Raw genomic sequence first — 27619 nt, 5'->3', positions numbered from 1 at the left:
TTAACTTCCCCCTCTCAGCAGGGCAGTTTAGAAGGCAGCTTCTAAGTTGGCTTCAGCACATTAAACCTCAGCTGCAGCACCAGCAGCACTCCCTGGGACTTCTGGTCTCACCTGGCTGAGACTGTGCTTCCTTGTCTTAGACAGTGACTCCTTGTCAGCACCCTGGAGCTCTTCCACAGCCTTGGACAGGTCCCTTCAGCTTACTCAAACTTCCCAACACACAGGCCTTTCCCATTGCTCCAGTGCCCTAAGACCTGCTCTTGTTCTACAGCAGGATCCATCCCAAATGATATAAAATTAGATCATATTTATGGACACTTTTACAGTTCCCTGTACATGCTGTGAAAAAAAAAACAAAACCCTTTCACATGTATTCCAAATACAGGGATACATGTGGATCTTAGTGGCTGACAAAACAAGTCTAAGAATTCAAATGTCCCCAGGTCCTCAGCACAAATATTAAGCCAATTAATGCCAGTCAGAGTGAAGTTCCACTGCTGATCCTTTAAACACAGCTCAGTTATACTACCCTGCTTATCTGATGGGATGCAGCAGACCAGAGAGACTGAAAATGCTCACATCAAAAAAGGAATAACATCAAGAACCTCTCAATGCTGCCAAGACTATGTTCTCCCTTCCTCTAGGAGAGAGGTACAAATGACCTCAGCACCAATGCTTTGAACTACTTTGCAGGCACTAAATATTTAATCAAAATGAAAAGATCCCATGCCTCACCAGAAAGCAAGAAGATCCCAGTGCCCCCATCCACATGACAAAAACTTCCATCTTTCACTGGCAGCTTCTTAGATGCAGCCCTGTTTTTATAAGGCAGAAGGCTGCAGCTTGTGGAAATGTGGGTGCAGCACAAAGTAAACTGAATCCAATGCCAACACAAATATCATAAACACAACTACCTAACTCTGTTAGTCATTCATTCAGCTGGCTGCCTGCAATGTCCAGTGAAAAACAATTTAACATTTAAATTCAATTAAAAGACCGCATGCTTAAACCAGGTAGAAGAATTCTTAAAGCATAAGAGCTGACATACTCAAAAGTGCCTTGCTTAAAAATCAGCAGACCTGGCATCAGGAACATTTGCCTGTAGCCAGGTCCAGGCAAGGCTTGGGCCTCCTCTACCCCTTTAAAGGCAGCTCCTAGGGGCAGGAGTCAGGACCAGGTTCAGGGCAGCTGGCTTCAAAGGACTCTTGTGAGGGCAGAGAGGGAGCTCTAACATCTTTCCTCAGCACCAGAGACTGTGTGAGCTACCAGGGAAGACAGCTCCAGGACAGAAGGTACTGGACTGACAGCCTGTCCTGTGCCTGGCCTGGGGCCTGTGCTGCTCACTCAAAGCTGTCACACGACAGAGAAGAGACCTTACCATGCTCAGGGCTCAATCTCCCAGCTGAAGCCTTCCTCTGAACCCTGCAAAGCAACAGACAGCACTCATGAGACAGCCAACAAACCTCAGCACCTGCCAGCCATGGCAGGATTATCTAGGACACCAACAGGTAAATACGGCACAAGCTCTAAAAAAACAAACAAAACCAACAAAAATAAGCACAAAAGAAACAAACGCACATAACAACAAAAAAGAAGAATACTGCTTGGACTGGACACAACTCAGCCATGACTGCTTGCTGTTTGTCTCTCTAACTTCCAAAGCAACAGAGGGCTTTTTCACCCCCTCAGCTATCCACCAGAGGCAGGACAACCATTTCCATGACTTATCCCATCCTACACTGCTCAGTATGCTGGGAGAGACCTTCACACCATTTTTCCAAACCTATCTTCCCTGCTCAGGGGAACAAACATGTATGAATCTCCTGAAGTGGCAGCAGGGTTTAGAGGCACTCACTAGCACAATGTTCAAGAAGCCCATATCACCTCTGTCAATGCAGATATCAAGCAGAAAGAAGATGGTAAAAAACAAACAAACCAACAAAAACCCCCTGCCAACATACTGCCACAACACAGAAAAATATCAGCAAATAAGAGCACACACTTAAGTAATTTCATTGAGTTGTTCCAATGAAATGTATTTTCATTGATGTGTCATGAAGTTAAGCCATGCCCATGCTGATACTCTTCTCAACACAAGCCCAGACACCAAAGTCTGGGGCAGGGGAGGCAGGTAAGGAAGGAAACAGCATTTTCCTTCCTTACTCCTTCCATGGAGTCCCAGCATTCTTGGGACTCCAAGGCCCAATTTGTGTCACTGCACTTACTGCAGTTCTCAGTGCAGCATGCTCTCACACTCCATATCCCAGACTGGTCCCTTCACAATTCCCACCTGCTGCCCAGTGTCCTTACATAAGAAAACACAGGGCTGGGGCACTGCAAGACTGGGAGGGCAGACCCTTAGATTATCATCCTTCCCATGGTCCCCATAGCAGAGGAAGAAGTATTTTCTGGCTGATGATCAGCAGGAGCCCACTGAGCAGTCATGGACTTCTTCAGCTGCTCTGCTTAGATTCTTGCCACCCCACTCATCCCAAATCTTCTGCAGGGTGTGGTGCCCCTGATGACAAGAAACAGAAAGGCTGTTCTTTTATAACCCCTTGACTCACCTAATGTAGTGCACAAAAGCAACAACCACTGAGCCCAGGTAAAAGGAGAGGAAACCCAGGAAGCTGAAGAACATGGCCTGCACATAAACAGACTCTGAGGAAAGAGAAGGGATCAGTCAGCTCACAGGGCAGCAACAGCACCTCTCAGGGTCACCACTCTTCCCAATACCACCTTGTAAAAATGCCCAGCCCCAAACAGCCCTTCCAAACCCATTTGCTTTCTTCAAAAGGCCTTGACAGAACCTGTTCAGCATGATCCGCCCCCATTTCTTCACCCCCAGAGCTAGCTGGTGTGCCACACAGCCCTTCCTGGAAGGGAGCAGGCTCCAGGTGGTTTTGTCTCCTTAGCTGGAGCTGTCTGCACCATTCCTTCAGAGGCTGCTGGCCCAGTCACACCCCTGTATTCAGAAGTGCCAAGTTCCCCTGCAAAGTTGCATTGCTCTGCCCAAAGACACTGACTTTTAATGGAGGGCACAATCGTCACTTGAAGGTTCTTTGTCCTCTGCAGGTTCCAGGTACGGTTGACATTCCCTGTGAGATGCATAGTGTACAGAAAATATAAAAACAATCAACATTAATGATTTCTAGCACTGATCTTGGTTCTCTGAACTTGCAAAACTAACAGGGTCTGGCTTTTCACTAAAATGTGTAGATGGTTTTGCTTAAAAATGTTCTCTGATCTATCAATATACAGCTCTTCCCAAATCTTTCCCTGTTCACAAACTTTTTTCAGACAAGAAATCCCTGCTTCAGCCTTCCATATATTGCTTCATTCTGGATCCCTGAATCCCAAAGGCATCTCAACTCCTATTTAGTTAATCCCCAAAGGAGAGGTTCTCTTATTACAGGCAGTGGGAGTCCATTTTTGCCTTAGGCCAAATCTCTGTGAGTAAAACATTTCTGTGCAGGATGCCACTACAGGAACTTGCTCTGTTTCTGCAGGGCTTAGCGCACCTGGCCAGCACAGCTCTGCTGACAGCATTAGGATGAGAGAATCACACTCCAAAGGGCACACTTCTTTTTTTGTGGGAAAACTGGGGCAGAAAGGTGGCAGGGGAGTAGCAAAAAGCTGTTGAGGGAGCCCAATATATCTGCTGGTTGCAGCCTTGCTTCTTCTACAGGGAGGAATTTTTGAGGCTTTGAGAATAGGAATGTTCCCACTCCAGTTACAACCACTGCATGAGTGGTGGAGACTTTGCTTTTACCACTGCCCAGCAAGTGGACAGAGTGTTTTCTGGCTGGAAAAGACACTAGAACAAGTCTTTTGTAAAATTATTCTCCCAGAATTGCCAATTTCAGAGCTGTCACAGATCCCAAGATAGCAGTTGGAGAAGATGCTTTCTGCAGGAACTGAGACTCTATGGAGCCAGGAGGATAATACAGCAGCAGGGAGCAGAGGTGAGAACCAAACAAAAGGCTGTAAGCAGCATTGCCTGGATGACTCCAGTGTCTCCCAAGGCCCCAGTGGTGCTGCTGAAAAGCACATAACCCCAGCATGCCAGGCACTGCACTAGCCAGCCACCTCCTGCATTTATCAGGACTTTTAACCTGCCCAACAATATCAAATTGATACTTCACTCTTCCTCACAACTATCTGGGTAAGACAGACCTACACAATCACCTGGTGGCATCCCACAGGAAGGTCCTAAAAGACACCCACTGCTCCATCACTCAGATGCAGCAATCAAATCCACTTCCCAGAACAACTCACCATGAATTGAAGAAGGCACAGAACCCCCACAGGCGTAATCCTCTGGCTTGATGACGAACACAACGAAGAACTGCTCACCTGGGAAATCTTTTCTCTGCACAGAAGGATGGAAGAAGACAGAAAATCCATGAGACACAAAGCCTCTCCCCTCCAACAGGCCAGACACAAAGCCTCTCCCCTCCAACAGGCCAGAGATCAGGTTTTAATTGCTACACAGGCAGCAGAAAACACTGGGACACAAATCAGCATCTCACCTGCACAGTTATGGCTGCCTGCTTTGTCATAGACTGATAAACTCCATTGAACTCCACGTTATGGTCCAGGTCATACACTGGGCACTAAAACAGACAGCTAAGGGTTAAACCAGGGACAACATCCAAACTATTTTCTAAGGAAGCCAGCTGGAAAACACAGCACAAAACAGCCCTAGCTGGGGTATCCAAGGGAATAGAACCTCTTGCATCTCTGTCTGCTCCCATACTGCAGCCCCCTGCATTATTCAGGGAGGTGGGAAAGGAGAATAAGTATGGGGCTATTTCCCAGCTGCAAGCAACAGCCAACCTCCATGACAGGAACACCCCAGGAAAAGGGGTGAAATATACAGAAAGGAGCAAAACTCAAGGCAGAAAGACATTGTGTGTCTGAAAATCAGAAGTTCCCCAAGCTGCCTTGAGCCAGGGGAAAGTCAAAGGAACAACATTGTTCCCTCCCTGAGGCACCAACATTCCACCCAACACCCTCCATGGAGAGACAGAGCCACATCTCAGGGCAGCAGGGAACCTCACAAGGGAGACATGAAGTCCTTCTGTGGAATGTGTTCCCTATGGATAGGCTAGAAAGGAACAGCTTGTTCACCTATTTACAACAGAAGTCTCTGTATGAGCTGCTTGAACTCAGCATCTCTGTCTTGGCCTCCTTCCCACAGAATTTTCATTCCTCTTTCAGGGGCTCCCTTCACCACCACCACCAGGGCAAAGCCCTGCCTTGGGCTTTTCCCTCTGCAGGGCCCAGACCTCTCAGAGCTGGACACAGCTCCAGCAAGCAACTCCTCACCCTCCTCTGCTCTGACTTACCACAATATCCTGCACAGAGACAACTGAGCATGGGTAGGCTGCATCAGACACCACATTGATAATGACTGAATCGACATCCTGAGGAAATTTGTACAGAAAATACTGTGGAGAAAGCAGAGTACAAGAGACATAGTCCAGAAATCACCCTTGGCAGTATCTTCAACACCATCCCAAGCTACCTCAACAGCCCTAGGCGGGCTTTGGGGTTGGATGTGGATGGCTTTCATAAAAAAAATCAGATTTTAAATATTAAGGCCTTACACTACAGAAGAGCAGAATAAATATACACAGGCAACTGTCCCTCTTGCACAGTATGCTACTAGACACAAACATCCTCAATGTGCAAAATACAGCATTGATCCCTTCCCCTCTTTCCCACCTGATGAAGGTAAAGTGACTTCATTTTACACTCCATTCCATTTTACATTGATATGAGCAATTTCCAGATGTCTCCATTACTGCTGGCTGTACTTTCATATATGGAAAACATCATGGGCTTTCTCAAATGGGTTGCCTCAAAGACAGACCATGAACAGTATTACGTCAAATGGCTGAAACTCTGTCAAGAGTTTCATAAATAAATGATTGATATTAGTTAAGGGATTTGGGGTTGCTTGTTTGCTTTGATGGCAAAGCATAATGGGGGTTTCTCTTTGCACTTCAGCTTTGAAAATAATTCAGCTGTAACTCTAAAAAAATTTGTGAGACACTAGTATCTGGCAATATTCCTACTTTTCCTGGGTGGGGGGAAGGAATGGCATCTCCTTCATTGAGCAGGCCCACAGGACAGTTTGTGGGGTTAGAAAAAGCTGTTTTTTCAGAGCTGGGCAAAAGATGTCCCAGGCAATATCATTATTTGTATATTTGTTCAGTAAAAAGTTTGATGCACTGCAGGAGAAGTGGGGCTCCTGTGCCTGCCCCAGCAGGATGTTTCTTGCAAGGGCTCCCATTATCCCACTTGGAGGCCAGACCATGAGAGCTCAGGCTCCAAGGCACAGCTACCCCGAGGGGCTCATGGGCACCTCACACCCCCTCAGAGGGACACAGGCTGAGGAGTGCCCCCAGCCACCTCCCTCCCTTCCATATGGTCACCAGGCAGCCACTGCTGCCACACAGGGAGCTACCACAACCACCACCTCTGCTCCAAAACCATCACCTGAGACTTTCCCAACTGTAGAGCTCCCTTTCTGGCACATAAATTTTAGTGCTGAGCAAGGGCCAGCTGTTTCCTGTTTCTCTTCCCCCATGCCAATCCCAGGAATTACAGCCCCAAAGTGGGAGGGCAGGGACAAGTAGGAAATCACCCAAGCCTTTTCCAAGCTGCCCATTTCTACTAAAGCATTTACTCCCAGAACCCCTCCCCAAGCAGGGTCTCTTCCCTGCTGCAGGAGTGCTGGCTCCAACCACAAGTCTCTACAAAGGGCAAACTCACCAAGCCAGTTTCCTCAGCAGAGCAAGTTTTGTCTGCACCAAGCAAGGACACAGGCAGACTGAGCTCCTTGGCTTCCCAGGGGCACTTTTTCCCCTTGGAAAGTTTTAGGGGCATAAGGATCACATTTTTTAGTTCATAAGGGCTCTTCTATAATTTCCTCTAAGCCACGCTTGCACCAAGGTACAGAATTAACACAAGGGCATTGAGGCCAGCAGATCCCTGCTGCACACACTGCAAGTGTTAAAAACACATCCAGCCAACACTTCTCACCTATACAAGCATATCCAATTTCTGCTTCTGCCCTCAGGCACAAGCTGGGCTCCAGACACCATCTCCTTCAGTTGTTATGGTTTCTTACAGCACCCATCTAGGTTTTAAATCACCTTTTTTCCCTTCTCCCTATAGACTGCTTAGTACTTTGATTTACAAAAACCTCAGCATTATACCATTTAAGAAGCAGTCTTCTGCTCCTCACATCTGGTTATTAAAGTCATAAATCTCATATTATTAATTGTGCCAAAAAATCAGACCACAGTCACAAAGTTAATTTCATATCCTAAACATTCTATATTCAAGTCACAAAATCCTAAGTAATGAGTGCTTACAAAGAGTCACCATCATTCCCTATGCTTTTATAGTATAAAACACTGCATGAATCTGCAAACCAGATTAAGACATTTGTCAGCAAAAAGGATTAGCTAGGATGCCTGGTAATACAAAACCTAAAATTAAATGGTGTTATTAACAGTGAAAGCAACAACAACAACAGAGTCCCAGAAGCCTGGGTAAATCACACACCCTCCTAGCTCTACAAGTTCCTATAGCTCTACAGTTACTGCCAACAGCATTTTCATTCAAGAGGGGATTTGTATCTGCAGGGCTCTAAGCAAAGCTGCTCAGCTGGAGGGGCTGCTCATACATGCTTCCTTCTGAACTAACAGACATACTGATGCCTTAAGTTTTAGCTTTCATACTTTCTAGATTCTGTTCTGTATTAGTATATAACTCTGAACTTCATATAGAAAGATAAAAGATGACATCAAACACTTGGATGTAGTAAGACATACAAGCAATCTACACAGGATTTCTCCTTACCTGGGGCTGGGAAGGGCTGGCAGTGAAGTTAAAGGCTTTGTTGGTCCTAGAAAACAAATGCCAGAATGTTGAAGTCTAAAACTTTAGAGATGGAACACACCCAAAGTACCCCCAGATTAAACAAAAGAAATTTATTTTTTCCCCCTAGGAAGGAAAAATAAGGGAAGAGTAGGCAGATGGACCAAGTCCCTTAAGTGATGTTCAAGTGGTACATGAAGAAATTGCATTTGTATTCTCACATCCCAGCTTACTCAAGTTGGAAGTTCTCCAGCCTGGTGACAAGCAGCTCATATGCAATATTGAACGGTGCCATGGAAGCCACATCCACAAATATGATCTGCTCAGAGGGTCTTGTTTCAGGTGTTGGCTCAGAGGGACACAGGGTCCGACTCACTTCTTGGTAATTGTAGGTCCTCTGATAGCTACAACAGCCAGGGAAAGGAGGGAAGAGAAAGTTGGGTAGGAGAGAGAGAGAGAGAGAGCAGTTAAGAAGTTTTTCAGCACTATTAAGAATGGCATCATTTTGCCTCTGTTTGCATAAGTGAAATTTTCATCTAAAAGGCCAGGAGCATTCACTCTTTTATTCAGCATTCAAACTCCACCTCTGCTGCCTCTTGCAATCTGCCCAAGCGACTGGTCATCCTCAACATTTCACTTCCCTCGGGGATGCCCACGACAGCTGTGGATTTCTAACATCTGCCATTTAGTGGAGGCAAAGAGAGCACTGGCAGCCACTGCTGTACCCATCACCTGCATCAGGCAAAACACTGCAGGATATCTGCTGCTGGCACCAGGATTCAGTCACAGGATGAAGCTTCACCTCTGAAATGGACTAAGGCGCCTGAAAATTCTCTATTTGCAGCCCACTGAGCCCTGGGGTTAATGAAGATACAAAGCAGTATTGCTTTCATAAAGAAGCAGCCCCAAAACAACCACTCCCTAGAATAAATGTTCCTGAGGTGAGAAGCAGAAGCTCTTTTTCCAGAAATACACTGTTACACAGAAGCTACAGTGCTCTTTCAAGAGCCTGTTCAATCCCTGTCCCAAACCAGAGCCCAGGAACCACCTGCACACATGGCAGGCTGCTGTGGAATGACAGCAAGGATGTGTGGTAGACTCAGTGACTGGTGCCACGGGCAGATCCCTGCAGACAAGCCTCCTGGTGCTCTGTGCACATATCTGAGAAGCTAAGAGCCAAGAGCAGGCTGCAAGTGAGAGGTGACCTATGAAATCCTGCTCTCCCTACACCCAGCTGGCAGCGAGCAAGGACCAACCAAGCCCTGCAGTGTGCACAGGTTACAAGAAGCAGCATTGAGGGAGGCTGCTGATGAACACAGCTGGTAGAGGAGCATGCAGAGAGAGGAGAGTGTCACAAAGAAGAGCCTCCAGTACTTACAGGCCTCGGAAGATCAGTGGCACCTGCCAGGAGAGCACTCCCTTCTGCTGGCGGACCACAAACAGGACGGGGTACTGGAGGTTCTCGGAGCTGCTGTTCACGTACACCCGCACTGCATCCACCTGTGGGGAAACAGAGCATAAACTGAAGGTGGAGAACAAGGCAGCTCCAAATCTAGGTGGGAAAAGCCTTTCCTCCTTCCTCAGTCTGACCTAGGTGCTGACAATATGCACAGGGAGATCACCAGACTAACTATTCAGATCCAGAAGTCCTTTACAGAAGTGCCTCTCTGCTGATGCTGCAGTCCAGAATCACAGCCCTGTGCCCAGGGCAGTGGACAAATGCAGAATAAATAAGAGAGTTCAGTACCTTCTGTTGGGAGCAATCTACATAACTTACCTCACAAAAATTAAGCAAGCAGATGTGGACACACAAGACAAAGACTCAAAGCTACAACTAAGAATTTTCTTGCCGGGACTCTTATGTGCCCAACCCAAACAACATTACTGGGAAAGTCACAAAGATGACATCAAGAGCCAAGGATGAAAAAGCAGATTAGCAGTGGGCTGTTGTGTAAACAATTGCAATATGACCATAATCCCACCAAACAAAACAGGAATATACTGCTGACTGCCCTCAAGTGGACAAGAAAGGCTGCTTGTGAGAACTGTTTTAATGCAGCCCACTTCACCAGCAATTGAAGTTTCTCCTTACATTATCATTGGCCACCATGTGGTTGCAGAAGTAGGACAGCTGTGGTGTAACACACCCTCAGTTCACTATTTAAGAAGCAAGAAGTTTGTCTGTACCACATAGAAATATCACCATTGCCATTTGAAAACAGCATCCCTTCAGCTCCCTCTCCAGAACTGTAGACACTGATGAAGAATACAAAATACAAGAGTTCATAACTCATCATATGATAAGAAACAGTCCATCTCAACTAGAGGCCTTGAAATAATGAAAACATATTAAGTAGATAATACATACACATTTTAAACCTGCCACATCCTGAAAGATTATAATGGACTCTCACTAGATCAGTAAAATGCTTCCCACAGATATTCTGATTTTATTCCCTCCAAGAAGAGTAAAGGGTCAAGGAGGTAGCACATTCTGAAAAGAGCATACAGAATTAGGAAGCTAGAAGAAGGAGAGTTATCAGAGACAGCAACTTATTCTTACCCTTGGGACACCAGTTTCAGAGAAATTACTTACCTCTGCAATTCCAAGTAAAAGAAAATTTCCTATTTATTCTTGTTTGGTGATTCTTGACTCACATGAGAGTTGAATCTAGTAGAACAAAACACCTTCCTGAAAGCCATAATCAGCAGTTTTCCTGACATTATTACCATAATACAGAGGCAACAGACACCAATTCCTAAAAAAATTAAGTCTTCAACAACAAAAAAACCAAATAATTTAATTAAAACTCCCTTGAAATAGGAGGGCAGACATTAGAATCCTTTCTCATTGCCTTCTGGCTTCTAAACCTTTGCAAAGCTCTTCTGGTCTGCTTTCCAGTTTTTCCTTCCAGTCACAAGAACTATATATGCAATTTTGTTTCCAAGTATATTTCACCATAAAGCGCTAAAACAAAGCTAAGAAAAACAGCAGCACAAAGCAAAACACTCAAGGAACACATGAAGGGTGTCACCACAGCAGCACTGGAAGATAACTCAGTGGCTTGCTTACTCCCTGCAGCTGCCCCGAGGGAGCCAAGCCAGCACACACTGGTGTGACTTGGACACACAGGGACTGGGCTGAACAAGCTCCTGCTTGTTTCTTGGTGTTTGCTGTGACAGGGAGTGAGGACATGAAGGAAGCAACTGGAACTGAACAAGAAAACAAATCTAAGGAGCATGAAGACAAAATGGTCAAGCCAGTCTCCTGCAAGGACATGGAACAATTCTCCACCCAAGGGGAAAACAACTATCACTGCAGAAAGGACACATTTCAGCTGCCTGTCCAGCAGCTTTTTGCACATGAAACAGTCCAAGCAAGCCCACCTCCACAGGTGAAGTGATTCTTGCTTGCCTCAGGCTGGACAAGCCTCTGTGAACCCTCCAGGGCTCAGCACATCAGCTCAATGCAATGGGGAGCTCACATCAAACTCACAGCAAACATCACTACTGGCTCATGCATCCTCAACTATCCATAAATACAAGCCAGAGATTGGGAAATTCTCCTCTCCCCTGACTGCACAAATACAGACCATAACCCAGGATATGAGTTATGCATATATTGCAGATAGTCAGGTTTTCTTAACTGTACATGAGTATGTGTACATTAAATGAATACAGCTCCCTCCCAGCCCTCTCCTGATGGGAGAGGTATTCCAGTGCCTTCATCAGCTTTGTGGCTCTGCATTGGACTTATTTCAGCAAGTCCATAGCTTCCTTATACTGGGGCTACCAGAACTGGCACAAGCAGGATCACCTAGAGCCAGCTGAACATGGATGGAGACTCCATAACCTCTCTGGGAGACCTGTTATGGTGATTGATCATTTTCAGTAAGAAAAGAATGTTTCCCATCTATTCTAGAGAAGCACAAGGGAAGGGAAATAAAAGCATTGGTGACAATGCTCTGTCAGAGAAAAGCCTGTGAAGTGGCAGACCCTTCCCTCTGCTGTGATCCAGCTGCCAGACCCCTCATTTGGTTCCCCTCTCTCCACAAAGCTAAGCTGATTATACACCACCTACAACATTTATTCAGCTTTGCTGCTGATTCCATTATCTTATAATATGTGTAGGAAATAGGAATATCAGGAGAGGGAGGTAAGAGTCTCAAGACTCAATACTCTTTTAAATCTAAGCATTTACCCACAAGAAAACTGGTATATGCCATATTACTACCATAATGACTTCTCTACATCCTTACTGTGCTTAGCACTCTGTATTTGCTCTCTGTTACAGCTGGTTATAGCTTCTTTGTCCTGCTCCCCTAAAAGTCCATACTCAGGTGCCCTGAGCTCTTTTTGGTCTGATATTTGGGGCAACACCAAGCTGCACCAAGGCAAGACCAACTGTGGCCTAAGTATGGACTCACAGATGGGATCCCACATTTTTCCCCCTCTAACCTTCCTCTCTGCACTCTACACAAGCAAAGCTTCTTCCCAGGCCACATTCAAACAGGGTGCCTCAAACAGAGAGGAACATCAGAAAGTCAGAAGCAAAACTTACAGAGCAGTTCGTTAAGATCCCAATGTAATTTAAATTTCACCTCAATATACCAGCAATTCACTTGCAATGAATACCTCTGCTCCACTACATTTGCACATACCCAGATCAATCTGGAGCATCACACTGAGTGTAACCCCATCAATACCTTTTAATAAAGTCCAGGAAACAAACAGGGTGATTAAGAAGCTCCCAACAGCTTTGGTTGATGGGCATCTTTCTTACACGACAGCTATATTTCTGCCAAACACTGCAACAAAACAGGTGGGATTTGCCTTCTGGCCAAACCTGCACAAGAAGTTCCCAATTAATGGTTGATGACTTGGAAATAAGCTTGGGCATAAGTCCAGAAAAATGTAGGTGCAATTATGAGGAAGTTTGAGAAAGTCCAGGAAGAAATACCATTTAACTGCAACCAGGGCTTCTCTTCATCTCCTGTCACTCACTCTCCAATTTCGTGCTACAGATTAGAAGGAATCTTAATTAGTGTCTTGGAGAAAGGCATTTTCCCTGGCAGGATGAACTGTCTAGCAGGAGCATCAGAAGGGACAGGGATAAAAATATAACACCTATGAATGGATGTTTATGATTTTTTAGGCCTTCTTCTCTTTGACCTACCTTAAACTTGTAATCCATGCTTTGCTTCTAGATTCTCTTGCCTTTATATAGACAACATACACAGTCTCATGCTACAGATTTAATGAATTCACTATTGAGTCAATGCTACTAATCCCATCTTCCCCTTTGAAAGTCATTTGGCATTTGCCTTCAGCAAAATATTTTTACAAGAGTGAAAAAAATAGGAGGTGAAGAAAAAGAAGTGATTTATTTATTTCAAACATGCTTCCCCCTCCACACCTTTCCAAAGGTTGTTTCATTTTAAAAACAAGCAGTTCTAACTCAAGAACCCTTCCCTGATACAGAACCACTGCTCCCGTCACACATACCTCCCCCTTCCAACACAAAATTTGATGTGGAGACAAGAGGAACTCCAGTGAAAAACCAGTGTTTTAATTTAAAATTATAATCATCACAAAGACTATGAGCCTTCTCTGCATCCATCCCCACTCACTTAGCACTGGTGAGATGAGGAGGAAGTTTTGCCTGGACAGAAACAGGGTCAACCAGGCTGCTGTCAGTCCTGCATTGCCAGCACTGCTGAGGAACTTCATTTTGGAGGAGATCATTGCCAGCCCCACAGAAAACTAGTTCCACCTTCCCCTTCCTTGTACACTCTCAGCAGGAGGCTGGGTCTATTGGTGTTATAGTGCTAGACTTCATCGGCAGCGTCGAAGCTGAAACCCTCATCTTGGGAAACAAACTTGTGTACCAAATGCTCCCTTGGACAAGGCAGGCCCTGCACAAATATTTGTCAGCAATAAACACTGCTGCCTTTTGTGCTGTGGGGCTGAGGCAGGGTCAGGAGTGCTTCAGAGACTTCTGCTCCTCACATTCCTTCCCAGTGCCAAGGCTCTGCCGTGTGCAGGGGCGATTCACCAGCAGGCTCACGATAGTTTTGTTTCTCAGATGACTGACCTTGAAGTTTCTCCTGTGTTTCAAGGTGGACAGGGCAACAAGACAGCTGAATAAAGAGAGAGCTCTCAGCTCTGCATAAAAACGTGTTAGACCAGGAAAGACAAATATTTATACTTCAGTTCCACCACCACCATGGAGATAGGGGGAGGGAAGAAAAGAAAGGAAAAAAAGTATAACTGAATTCCATTCTCTAGATGGGAACAGGCAGAAGGAGCCAGCCCCAGATTTGCACAGCTGAACAGAACCAACATGGCTGCAAACATTAAGCAAAATAAACCAGGCTCTCGTTGACATGAAAGAATCTTTGGACTGATAATTAAATCTGCATTTGCCACAGAGATCACACATCATCTAAAGACTGTGGGGATGTGAATTTAAGGGCAAGGCAGGAGGTTGCAACAACACCTTGTGCTATAAGCAAAGGTTTTCAAGGGCTTTACCATGGACTCCTTTCCAAAAGCTCTTGCTAAGCAAAGCCTTTGAGTCACAGCAGGGCTGCACCCACACGCCAGGCGCTCCCTGGCAGCCTGTTGGGATTACCAGCCCGCGTTGCGACAGCGCTCATGGGCCTGCCAGGCACAGGGCCAGGCCCGTGGGCAGGGAACATTCAGCAGGCAAACACTCACTGCTGCTCCAAGGAAAGGCCTCAGCACTGGATACGTGTGCAAAAGGCACTGAACTGCTAATGCTGGCTGCTGCATGAGAAAGAGGTGCTTCATTTTTATACAGACCCTAAAATTAGGTGAGGTAGGATTGAGCCAGATGGACTGGAGCAATCGAGGCAGTGAATGAATACCCCACCAGCACCCAGCTCTGCTGATCTTCCCACTGGTGAGGTAATGGGGGAAGCTGAGACCCGGAAGGAAAATAGTTGAGACAGTACAGGTTTCAGAGAATCTCTTTTCTGCAGTCCCAGGAGACGTCAGCTCCTGGCTGACAACAGAACAAGTGGAGCTCAGAGGATCATTCCCTTTCAGCCTTTCTCTGTCTCTGCGCTCCAATGTCAATAAGACTTAATTGCCAAGAGCAATCTGTCAAATAACCTTGGCCCAGAGTTTTCTTCCAGTATTTCTGCCAGGAGTATTAAACACCTGAAGCAGCATAAATGAAGAGACAAACTCTGGGTACGTCAAGCACGCCCTTGGACACATTAACATAACTGCTCCAGGATTAGTATTTTTCATTTAAATGTTTCACTCTGTGCAAATGTGCTGTGTGGATTTACAGTCTGCCGTGGACTTTGCCATGAGTTCACTTGTTTGCAACAGTATCTGTGAAGCGTAAATGGAAGTAAGACAAATATAAAACATGATAATATTTATCTTTTTCCATTATTGAAGTTTTGTCCTCTAACCAATGTCGCCAGGGAGTCTCCAGGACAGCCAGAAGGATAAAGTGGGAGTTGCTATGCTGGATGAAATAGGTACCTGTTTCTGAACACCCTCAGACTTCAGAAAGATGCTAAAAATAAAATATCCTATTTTGAACAGTAAGTTAAGGAACAAACTACTCTGCAGTAATTGCATCTTCCTAAACCACAGCAGCTGGAACTCTGGGCCAGGCCAACCCTTGAAACAAAATGGTATATAACCTTTCCAAATCATAACCGTGTAACTCCAAGCTCCTGGCACTAACTCCAGGGTCTGCGGCCAGAACTTAGATCCCTGGTTCTTTCTTGGCTCCCAAGTTCTTCACTTCAGTATGTGAAGAAGTTCAGCACTTTGGATGTGGATTGAATTATGTCTTGTAATGCATGATATCTTTTTTTAAAATCATTTTCCATTTATTTTAAACTACTCTGAAGTAGCTATTTCTATGCTCAAAGAAAAACATCCGTGTAAAAACTAAGGAAGGCTGCTTCTGAAATCCTCTGTGGTTCTCCAAGTGTACACAGCACAAAATTATGTTTGCTTATGCAAATGTACTAAACTATATTTTCAAACGGAGCAGATGGCACACCCTTGCAATATACCTTTTACAGTCTGCACTTCAATTCCTTAAATATCCCCTGAAATAGCAGATGAGGTCCATACAGAAAAAGCTTACCTCCCTACCAACAACTTCTGCACAAGTTATTTGAGGACATTTCAGCCTCTACTTACAATGCAAATGTATAATAAATTGCTGCACTGTTCTTGGAAAGAGTTCAAACTGAGGAGAGGCATTTTGATGAAGTTCCTCAATTCAGAATTTGTTTTCTTTTTTAATCTAAACATCTTGGGGATGGGAAGGGAACAACAAAACCTGATCATCTTTGATTTTAAACATGATGGCCCAACAAGAAGAGAATGACTAAGATTTAGAACAACATTCGAATTCAAAAGAGATCCTTTAGTTCAAGGACAAGTTATCGAGCTTGACAGCATTAGCTTACACATTAGAAATAAAAATAAAAATCCTGCCAGCACCGCAGTCACCATCTGAAGGTCTGCTGGCTACCCTGTGAGAAACCAGAGCAGCTTTCAGTTTTTTCCCCTAAAGCCTGCAAACTGATAGCCTCTGTCAAGATGCACTCTCTTTTTGCCTCCTAGGTAGGAAAACCCACAAAGTGCAAAATCCTAGAAAGATAAAGAATAATTCAAGTTTGAGGGGTTCTCAGTTGCTTCTATCCCCCGACCAAAGCGAAGCCACATCCCACACTGCTCTTTCAACTAAGATATTACACTTTTGTCAGAGTTTTCAAGACTATTTTCTGATGCAAAAAACAACAGTCAGGTTTGAGTTTTTAGCAGATCCCCATGCAATTTCTCTCATAGTTTACTTTTGTTTTCCCCTGTAAGCAAAAGCTTTTTGTGTGACCCTAGGCAGGGTGAGGAGTGTTCAAGAGAACCTACTGAGAAACAGCAACCACATTCCAAGTGCTGTGAGCTCTACACTGCCTACGCTGTCACCTCCTAGGGTTGCCTGTTTTCTTTAAGAAATATAAATTATATACACAAAAGTTACTCCAAAGGGATTCTGTTGAACCTTGCTTGGCGTCAGATACCATAGACTATAATTTGCTTTGATTTTTTTTGGACTTGACATCGTGCCTACATTCCTGTCACATAAGACATTTACTATTAGGTTCCAGAAATGGTGTGCTGAAGCTCTTCCAGGGTCCTGTGGTGAACAGACTAGAGCCAGCAACCAAAGAGCAATAGTGTTCAGGCCCTGGAGATCCTGTAATAACAGCAGCTCTACCAACATCAGGAGATCTTCTTATGCAACTATTTGTAATCTTGCCAATTTCTTTGATTTTTACCTGCATCTTTGTGGCTAAACTGGTGGGCTTCCACTCAGCATTAAGGAAAGACAGAACTCAGCCTGTTGTCCTCACTATAGCTCAGGCTCAGCCTTCTCCAAACAGCAGACTAAAGTTTTATTGCATGCATGGTGTAGCTGTGGACTGAAAGCTGGGCTGGAGCCAAGACTAACATTATGGAGAACGTGTGCAGGACACTATAGGAATACTTCAAGGTAGTTTAGCCTGAAGGTTCCTACATGTGAAACCCAAAGCCAGCTCAGAAGCAAGAGGTGAAAAAATTGCTTTTAGAGTTGTTATAATAGACATTGGTCCTGCTGGAGTGAGACCTACACTAGTATGTCAAACAGCAGAGAACAGCAAACACAGATTTGATCACTGCTACTTATTAAACCAGGCTGCCCTGTGTAGCAAATCAAGGAGTTTTCCTGCAGCTAGGCCATATGGCTTTAGTCTGAGCAATTGTGTGAGTCATCACACAATTCCAGAGGAACATACAGGTTCTGGCTTCTTGCCTAAAGGAAAGCAAGTGCAACTACCATCCACACCTCGGAAACGAGACCCATTCACTAGAGGTCAGAGGAACACTAATGCATTGTGCTCTTTGGCTGGAAAAGGCACTTGGTCACAAAACTTAAGGCATGTAATTGGAGGACTTCTGATCTTCTTGCTAGTGTTGAAACTACTCTTCCTTTAGGGCAATCAACTTTTTCCTATCTGCAACTCTGAAAAAATGAAGAGTAATGACAGTAGCAACCCTCCCTGGTAGCACACAGCCTCCCATAGACTGAAGGTAACTTTTTACCCATCACTCCTCAGACAGACTTCACAGACAAGACATTCAACACACTCCAGGGCTACTACACATCCTCACACTGCACAACTGCTCAGCAGAGAAGCCACAGATTAATCAACTGTCAATCACGATTTATGGTAAATTGAGCCATATGGGAACTGGGACTGGGGCTCTGTTCCTAGTCCTGGCAAGGGAGGAGGAGGGAAATAGCACCCACTCTTTCTCTTAAAATAGACACAGCCCACTGCTCAGCTTCCGAGCTCATCGCAACCAACATGTACTGCATGAATGTCCAGGAACTGTGTCTGGATTGCAGCAGTTTTGCCTACAAATGGAAAGTTGGAAACTTGTTCTCTTCAGAGATACTTGGTTTTCCAAATATAGTGCAAGTATTTCCCAAATCATACATTCAACTGACCTGAGCTCCAATGAGGAAAAAGAACTTTGGTTGTCTTCTTTCTCATGATATTCTCCTGGACTACTTACACTTTGGTACAGGACATACCAACCTGCACAATATTAGTACAATTTGTGTTTTCAGCAAATTAACCATTACAACTGCCAGATCCTACAGTGGTGGAAAGTCTCATTCACTTTGATTTCTATCAGTACTCACACACACACTATTCTTTCTGAAAACCCTGGTATTACTGCAAACACAGAAGTAAGCAGGCTCTCTTACTTGTCACATAAAGCCTTCTCCAGTTTGTGGTAAATCCAGCAGAAACATTCTACAGCACTTTTTCAGTCTTCTGAGCAGGAACGCACTGCACATGCAGTTCCAGCAAATCAGCAAAGGTCTCCTTCCTTTCTCCCTCCCAAGCAGGAACATGTTGAACATGTGGAATGAGTGTGCTTGTTTTTTACTCTCATCCTGGATGTCTCCAGTGTAAATAATTCTAAAATAAAATAACCCTGTTTGCTCAACTAATTGCTCACCAGACTTCTAACAGTGCGCATCTGCATTTGCTGTTAGAGCATGAGGGCTTAGCAACAAGTGACACAGTTTGGTTTATTACTATATTTTTTTACTCTTGGAGTTAAAAACTAAACAAACAGCTGTACAGGGGGGAAATTTCAAAGAGCAGCTAGAAGAGAAAAAAGGGAATTCAAAAAGCAGTAAGACTACCCCCTTAGTCTTAGCAGTAAGCAGAGGTGTCTGCACTTCTCAGCACAGATTTAGCTTCACATTTCCACCTCAGCAATTAAGGCCTAAATCCGAGTACATAAAAGACTGTCAGCTCTCCTGCCTCAAGACAAGTGTTTCTGCACAGCACATAAGAAGGCTTTTCCCCCTCCACAGACAGAGATGTTTTACACACAGAAATTTCAGCTAGGTGGTTTGATTCACATACATGTATCATCATTTTCATTTTACCCACAAGTTGTACAGAGAGGAAGCCACATGTCTCAGAGCAGCTCTGCTGCAGAGCCCTGAGCTGTGGTTTCTTCACTTTGTATCTATCTGCTTGTGAATATTCTCATGGCACTCATTTTTTCCCTCCTGTCTTGCATGCATTTCCATATTCCAAGGAGTAAAAATGATGATGTGGATGAAGAACATCCTCTGAGATCAGGCAAGCACATCACTTTTCAGAAAGCAGCAAGTCTCTAAAGCACCAAACAGGAGGAAAGGTCTTGTTCCCTCCTTTCTCTCATCCAACATCCAAGCACTGCTCTATTCAGATGCATTTTCAGCTGCCTGTGCACCCATAGCACATCAGTAACCAGAAAATTTACAGATGGTTGATGGATCACAAGCCAACCTTCACATTTTGCCCTTGTTCGCAAGTTTTCCCTTGCTTTGTAGGTCTGGCTTCATAAGAGAGAGAAGCAGAGAGGAAAACAGCAGAATTTACAGCATCATGAAAACAAATTCCTGTTTTCAGAACCAGATCTCTCCAGACCTGACTTTGTTTCAGAGGGGAAAGCAATTAAACTCATCCACTGCAGCTCTTCCACATGGGGAATGCTCTTTTTATTCAATTAACTTCTCTGTAACTAAGGTTAATTACCCATGTGGTATCTGCCTTGAGTTATCAGAGGCTTCTGGCTAAACTGCCATCAGCACAGAGACAGGAAGAGACAAAAAGACCAGGAAGAGCAGAGAGCTCACAAGTGGCAGGCAACTGGCAAACACTGGCTGGTATTCCCTCACTAGGAGTTCAAGGCTTAAGACTGTAGCAAAAGGTAGTGACTAATATAATGAATTTTTGCAGGACTTGCATTGCTTCACAAGACTCAACACCAAGAAGACAGCATGTCACTAAACACCTTCCCAACTTTTGCCTAAGAAAACCCTGCCCACAAGAACTTGGTCATTAAAGCCAAGCCAAGGTTTCCACTACCAAGCTTCTAAATCTTGAGCAATTCTCAACAACAGGGAGACACAGGAACACCAAGACAGCTCAGCCTTTGACCATGCCAGCAAGAGGAGACCCAGTCATGTTTGCCTCTCATGGGTTCAGGGTTGCAGCTGGGAAAGGGGCTGCACGCAGCCACAGCCATCCCCCAGCTAGGTCAGCCACCTTCTTCCCCGCTGCCACTGGTTCATCTCAGAAATGGCACCTGCAGAGCTCAGTGAGGAGTCACAGAATTAGAAGATCATCTTCAGAGATCATCTAGTGCAAACATCCTGCCATGGGCAGGGAGATATCTTCACTAGATCAGGTTGCTCAAAGCCCTATCCAACCTATGAACACTCCCAATTATGTGTATCCACAACTTCTCTGGACAACCTGTTCCAGTGCCTCACCATAAAATAAATTCTTCCTTATGCCCTACCCAAATTGACACTCTTTCAGTACAAAACTGTTGCTCCTTATCCTGTCACTATGATGAAGGCTCTTCTCGATCATTTGATAATGTTTTTTTATACTGAAAGGCCATAATAAAGTCTCTCTGGAGCCTCCTCTATAATCAGAACCTGATTCTAGGCTTCCCTCATTAGAAAACTTCCTATGAAATTTCATCTTTATTTAAAGAGTTTTTATCTTCCAAACACTTTTTCTAGCAGGAGCTGGTTGCATGGCCCTCTGAGCATATTCATGGCAGTGCTTGGTGAGTTCTGCATTGAAAAAAATATTAAATCTCAAACTCGAATTTTCCCTTCCTACATATGCTCTTGACCCTATCTCTGCAGAGACTTCATGTTCCAACACACAGGACCATGGAGATTAGTCCATTAGAGCTCCTGCTTAAGTAAGGCAGCAGTCTGTACTGAGCAATCTGTACTTCACAGCTACAGGAAGAGCTCAGTGTCTAGAAGTAGCCTAGAAGTTGCATTTAGGTACCTGCAAACACCCCTGAGCAGCCCTGTGCTTCCTCCCACTGGAGCTCTCCAGGAGGGAAAGCTTTCTTTCCAGAGGTGTCCAGCAAAAAAACACACGGCTTCACAGAGCACCTTAAATTGAAGGAAACAGATTAATTTTAACTGAAGTCAGTATTCATGCTGTCTCTGCTAACAAGCCACAGACAACATCTGGACTGCCAACAGGCCCTCATGGTAATACCCAACACTTGTAACACCTGCAGAAGCCTAACTTAGACTTCGTTGCAAAAGGAGCTCAAGCCCAAAGTGTGCTTTTGGGTGAGACCTCCTGAGATCACTGGTGACACCCAACAGTTAAGTAAGGCTGGGCTCAGTTGCATCATAGCCCAGACACCGAACTGCTGGCCCATAAATACCAGGTGCATTTTATTGTATAGTATACAGTGTGGGAAAAAGCCACAGCTTCCATCTTCTATTGCTCTGTGCAATTGAGGACAGGAGGGAAGAGTCATCTACCTAGTTCACCATCTTTTGGCACATCAGATCATCTTACTCATCAATTAACACCAAATCCAAAAAAACAGGGGTGGGGGGGAGGCAGGCAGAGTTTCCAAGGTACCACTTAGGTACTTGAGATAAACATGACACAAAAAGTGGGGTGGCGGGAACCCACAATAACTGGGTATACATAGAGGACAGGTTTGTTTTCACCATCAACCAGCCATGGATGGCCCTGGCCATCCTGCCCTGCATTCTCCTCATGACACACCTCATGTGCACAGCCCTGCCTCACCTCCCAAGCTACCAGGGGAGACAGGGGAGAGCACTCTGATCCTAAGAAAATGCAAAGCGGGGAAAACGGCATTAAGAAGGCTTATTAAGTGCACATGCAAATACAATCTTTTTTTTTTTTTCTATTTTTCTTTTTTTTTTTTTTCTTTTTTTTGTAGTTTGGCTTTTTTGTGGGTTTTGTATTGTTTTTTAAAAATTATTTTTAATGTAGTACTATTACCCTCACAACTGTCTTCTAGACTTCAATCGCATTCTGCTGCTAGAACTGCTGGATACCAAACCCCCCCTGTGGCGGTGGGGGGCACCAATCCACCTGCGCTGTCCCCCGCAGCCCCGGGGACACCGGCACCCTCCCAGCCGGCAGCCCCGGGAAGGAAGGCGGAAAGGAGCCCGCAGGTGCACTGCGGCTGCCGAGCAGCGCGGCGGCGGGAGGATGCGGGCAGGACAGAGGGGGAGCCCGGCCCGCTCCCGCACGGCGGAGCCGGTCGCTCCCCGGTACACACCCCACACCGAGAGGGACAGCGGGACGCGGTGCTCGCCGCGCCGGGGGTCGCTCCTACCTGCCCGGGCTCGCTGCGGTAGGCGAAGGCGTAGACGTGCTCCGAGCTGATGTTCACGGCGCCCCGGTAGACGTGGCCGAAGGCGCCGGGAGCGGGGTTGTCCCCGGGGCCGCCCCCCGCCGCTGCCGCCGCCGCTGTCGCGCAGAGCAGGGCGCAGAGCAGAGCCCCGGGGGCCGGGGCTGCGCTCCCGGCCATGGGCTCCTTCCTGCCCACCCCGCCGGGCGCCCGGACTGCGTGTCCCCGGCAGGGCGGGCGGCGAGGCGCTTTAGCTGCGGTTCAAATAAATAGCTCGGTGACACGGGTGAGAGGCGGCGGGGGCAGCGCCGCACACCCCCGCCCCTCGCCCGGGGGACGCCGAGCAACTTTCCCCGGGGAAGGACCCTCCGCCGGCCGGCGGGGCGGGGACGGGAAGGGAGGCCGGCCGGCGGGCTGGCCAGCCCAGGGGAGGAGGGTCTCTCCTCTCTGTGACCGGCCCCAAATTCTGAGCCCGGCTTAGCGGCCGATTGTCAGTGAGCTTTCCCCCGTGGGGAGCCGTGCCGTGAGCGCAGGGACGCGCTGGCATCGTCAGGCACGTGGCGATCAGCATCTGCAGGGCTTCAACACTCCCTGCCCACCGCTTTAGGGGCGTCCTCGCTCCATATTCTGCCGGCTTGCTGGAGCTGCAGGTCGCACTTGAAATCCTGTATGGGGTGCTCCCTAACCTGGCTTCTCATCCTAAAGCCTAAAGGTGTGGAAAGCAGCAGAAAATGTAATTTCATTATTCTGAAAATGGCTTGGTGCATCTTTTCTTTGCGTAATCCATGGATCTGGCTACAAACCACACTGCAATGCTCTTAACCTTTTCAGCAAGATGAGAGCGATACTGTTGGGCTGTGAAAAGGCAAGGGATCTCTCTCTCGTGGCTTAATGCTCCTATGGTCTTCTGTTGAAAACACACCTTGGAAATGTGTCAGATCCCATGGTATAGGGATGCACTTTAAAGTCAGAGAAAATGGAGTGTTGTTTATAAAGCAATCGGAAGGGATTTTCAGCCTGAGGATAAACTTTCAGGAGCCACAGTTTTATAAAGTCAGCCTGCAGTCTCCAACTGCAGCGACTCTAGCCCCAGAAGCTTTACACAAGTTGCAGATTTTGTTTTCAAGGCTGAGAGAGTTCCTGGGGGATGACTTGTTGTCTTTGGAGGAAAAGTTGCAAAGCTCAGCAAAACGAGCCAGCATGCCTTGTGCTACCATTTTGATCTCCGGGCCCTTGTGCGATTTCTGCCAAGAGAAAAAAGGAAACAATTGTGTCAGTTCTGTTCGTCTTGAAGCAGGGTTCAAGTCACCCTGCCTTTTGTCAGAGTCCCAAGAAGTATCATTGGGAGCAAAACAAACCACTTGCGGCCTGCTGGAAGATGGAGAACCCAACACAAAGATTTTGTCTTTCAGCCTGGAACATCATGCTCTGCAGACAAAGAGAGTTTATGACTCTATCTTGCCTCTTAACAGGATGTGACATGACCTGTCCTGGGATACTTCAGACTGTGGTGGCACTGGGAGGCTTGTGGCCTCCCCTTCCCACCCTGCAGAGTCCAAGGCTCCTGAGCCCTACAGCTCTTTCCTCACCACTGCTCTCTGCAGATGCACAGGTCCCTCTGCCAGGGCCAGCAGCCCTCTAGCATGTACATGGAGGCAGGACACCGGGAAACTCATCTTCTCCCAGAGAGGAGGCTTCAGGCAACAGGAGGAGGTAAGGCAGGTAAAGGCCATGCCTGGTTCCTCAGAGCAATGTGACCGATGGCCCAAAGATGGTGTTCTCTGCAAGCAAGCCAAGGTAGCTGTGTCAGCTGCAAATAATTTTTGCGTCATTTGGTGTCATGCATATTCCAGATTGGGATATCAATTCATTGTCCCTCTCTAGTTGTGTTGGTTTTGTGGCAAAAAAGTGGCTCCTCATATAGTCCACATTTTCCAATGCAGAGTTATGTTATTCTTCAATTTCCCTGATTAGATGTACATTATGGTATCTTACCAAAGACTACACATTTTCCCTCATTTTTAATTGGAGAATTCAAGTTTTCTAAGTGTCATACATTGTTCTTATCTTAACTTCATCTCACTATTTTGAGGCTCTTTCTGTGATTTAGCAGTGGTAAACCTTTGTTCAAATCTTTGCCTCCAAGGTATGATACAGCTTGACTTGGTGTTATTTGCAGAAGTTTGAAGTCAAAGGTCAACCCCATCATTCAAGTTGCTAATGAAAGTAAACAACCCTAGCAGACAGATCAGATCTCTTTGTAGGATATACCTTCCCATTGACAGGAAAATATCCACTGCACCAGTTTGGGAATTGCTTTTTAATCACACACTCTTCTCATGTTAATACCATCTGAGGCAAATTTGCCTTTATGAGAGTGATGTTCAAGACAATGTCAAAAGCCCTATGGAGTCAAAACATATTTCACCTATTCCTTTCAGCACTTAATAATCAGCTATCTTGGCAAAGAAATAAATTAGGTTAGTTTGACATGATTTGTTCTGGACAAATGCAGAGTGCCTGCTGCTCATCACTTTACTGTTGTTTAGTTGCTCACACATTGATTGCCAAACAGCTCATTTCATTACTTTTCCAGATAACAAATGGAGGCTGGCTGACATACAACACTTCACTCAGACCCTTTGATAAAGATGAGTAGCCCATTTTCCCTTTTCATTACACCTGGATGTTGCTGTTGGAGGGCAACCTGTACTTTGGAAGAAAGAACCAATCCCTCTAAGAGTATTGGATGAGAATATTCTCATCCAGATACACCATGGGTCTGAGGCAGTGGAAGTGATCTTTTCCTGTGTATGCCAAAGTTCTCTGGCAGCAGGAGCCAGCAAGGGCCAGATGCTCCCTATGGGACAGGAATCCAAGTGCCACAACACAGAGAGGGGAGAGAGGGGCAGAGCAGGGACCTCACCAGCCAGGGCTCCATCCCTGAGCAAAACAAGCAGGACAGGCCTGGGTATGAAAACAACAGAGTCCAGACTGGTGGACAAGTCAACAGCAATGGGACAGGTCTGAGGTCAGTGCAGTTAGTGACTCAGGTCTGGTGATGGCAGTCAGGGACAGACACAGTCCCATCAGCAGCAGGCACGTCCCCAGGTCTGGTGATGGCAGTCAGGGACAGACAGTCCCATCAGCAGCAAGCACGTCCCCAGCAGTGAGGTAGACCTGAGGACTGGCCAGGAACAGGGACAGCAGGGACAAAGGGATACAGACAGGGCTGCCGCACAGCTGTAGCTCCAGCAGAGTCAAGGACCAGAGCCTCACCTGAAATGCAGCTGCCTTTTGAGGGGCCAGAGCCCTCACTGAAGCCTCCCCACAGCCCTGATGCCAAAGTCACTGGAAGGAAGAAGGGCAGCCCTCAGCTGGGCTGCCTATGAGCTCAGGGTGCCAAATCTCCAAAAAAGGGGATGATGATCTTGGGGCCCTTGTCTCTGGCTGTGAGGAGGGCATGTATTTTGTAAAAGGACCTATTTTTCCAGTATAAATAAAGCCTAGGGTTGTGAGTGTCTCGAGGGAAGAAGGAACTGTGCTGGATGAGAGGCTCACAACAGTGTGGTTTTGAGTTTTTTGTTGTTTTTTTTTTCCCTCAGTAGCACAAAAGCAGAAAATCTCATTGCTGTTGGGAACAAAATAACAAAAAAACCCACCCCCAAACCAGTAAAGAAACTACATTTCCCCTGGTAACCATGGCTGCAAAAATATCCAGGATAGAGTATATTACAATATTACAGTATATTCCCTAAATCATACTAACTAAGAAAGGGAAATAGCAAAAATGTATAACAAACCAAATTGTTTGGAAACCTGATGATTTAAAATTACTGTTTGCATATGTAGTCTCTGTCTTATGTAAGCTCCACTGCAAGTTAATAGATGCTGTAGTTGCTCAGCTAGCTTCTGCAGAGATAATGCCACATTTTCAGGCTCTGCTGAAAATGCAGTGTGAAGAATAATGAGAAGTGAAATGTAGACAGGCTTTAAAGATATCTCATAGAACATGCTCCAACCTTTCTTATATGTGGGTAAAGTGTCTGAGAATACACTACTTGAATGAGAGTTGTCTCTGGCTTGTACCATATTTGCTTGTATTAGGTATTTAACATTTGTATTTGATTGTAATTAATAATAGCAGAGAGGTTAAAGAGGTTTCAAAATAGATGATGTGGTGATGCAATTATGTCTTTATTGCCTTTTTTATTCAGTAGGCCTTGTTCTTCAAGACAATTTAAAGCCATGTGAAGAGAGAAATCCAAATGTGCCCTTGATTTATGCTTTTGGCTTCCAAATTTTCAGACCAACACAGATTAATGAATTGCTTCACATTCTTCACATGGATTTCTCTTCCCACAGGCTGAACTCTGATGATCACTTTCAGGTGCATGTGGTACCTATGTTGAGTGTCTAGATGGAAACTGAAGGTTTCGAGGTGCAACCTCCACATTTGTCACACTTCATAATAGGCGATTGCTGAAAGTATTTCTCAAATGCTTTTCACTCCCCTTGTGATTTCCACCTTCTCTTTGTATCACATGCAATACAATTCCTTCCCTCAATACACTAACCACTACTATCTGCACCTTCACATGAATCTTTTTACAGTGATGCTGGTAAAGGCAGAATTGCATTGATGGGCACCCTAAGCACCAGGAAATCTTGGTGAAATGGAAAAAGTTTTGAATGAAAAGCTGATAAACCTTATGCCTTCACTTTCCAGCTCCCACAAACAAAATATTATGTTCATACTGTAATACAAAATGTTAACTGTAGCCTTTTGGAGTAATTACATCATATCTTCACCTGTGTGGAGGGAAGTGGAGATCTGCGGCACATTCTGGGGTAAATCTGTAGGGAATATGTTGCACCCATCTGTAAGCTCAATGACTCATTTCAGAACCACCAGTTGCTTTACAGAAACCACAAATTCCTTGTGGCTACC

The 27619-nt window shown here is 45.6% G+C and overlaps 1 protein-coding gene across 1 annotated transcript in view; it reads right to left on the bottom strand.

The window, feature by feature from the left end:
- SIDT1 (SID1 transmembrane family member 1) overlaps positions 1-22919 on the bottom strand; it is a 38420-nt gene extending 15501 nt beyond the window's left edge. The window contains exons 1-10 of the mRNA XM_058825066.1: positions 22654-22919; positions 9275-9396; positions 8130-8300; positions 7879-7924; positions 5352-5453; positions 4533-4616; positions 4279-4372; positions 3027-3098; positions 2568-2661; positions 1379-1422 (exon numbers count right to left, since the gene is read on the bottom strand). Of these exons, the coding sequence (XP_058681049.1) occupies positions 1379-1422; positions 2568-2661; positions 3027-3098; positions 4279-4372; positions 4533-4616; positions 5352-5453; positions 7879-7924; positions 8130-8300; positions 9275-9396; positions 22654-22848 (1024 nt within the window). The 5' untranslated portion in view covers positions 22849-22919. The remainder of the gene's footprint in view (positions 1-1378; positions 1423-2567; positions 2662-3026; positions 3099-4278; positions 4373-4532; positions 4617-5351; positions 5454-7878; positions 7925-8129; positions 8301-9274; positions 9397-22653) is intronic.
- Between the last annotated feature and the right edge of the window lie 4700 nt (positions 22920-27619).

This window comes from Ammospiza caudacuta, chromosome 2 (genome assembly GCF_027887145.1).
Source record: "Ammospiza caudacuta isolate bAmmCau1 chromosome 2, bAmmCau1.pri, whole genome shotgun sequence".
NCBI classification, from domain to species: Eukaryota; Metazoa; Chordata; class Aves; order Passeriformes; family Passerellidae; genus Ammospiza; species Ammospiza caudacuta.
Note: the sequence above shows the minus strand (reverse complement) of the source record. Positions and strands in the feature narration are given on the sequence as shown.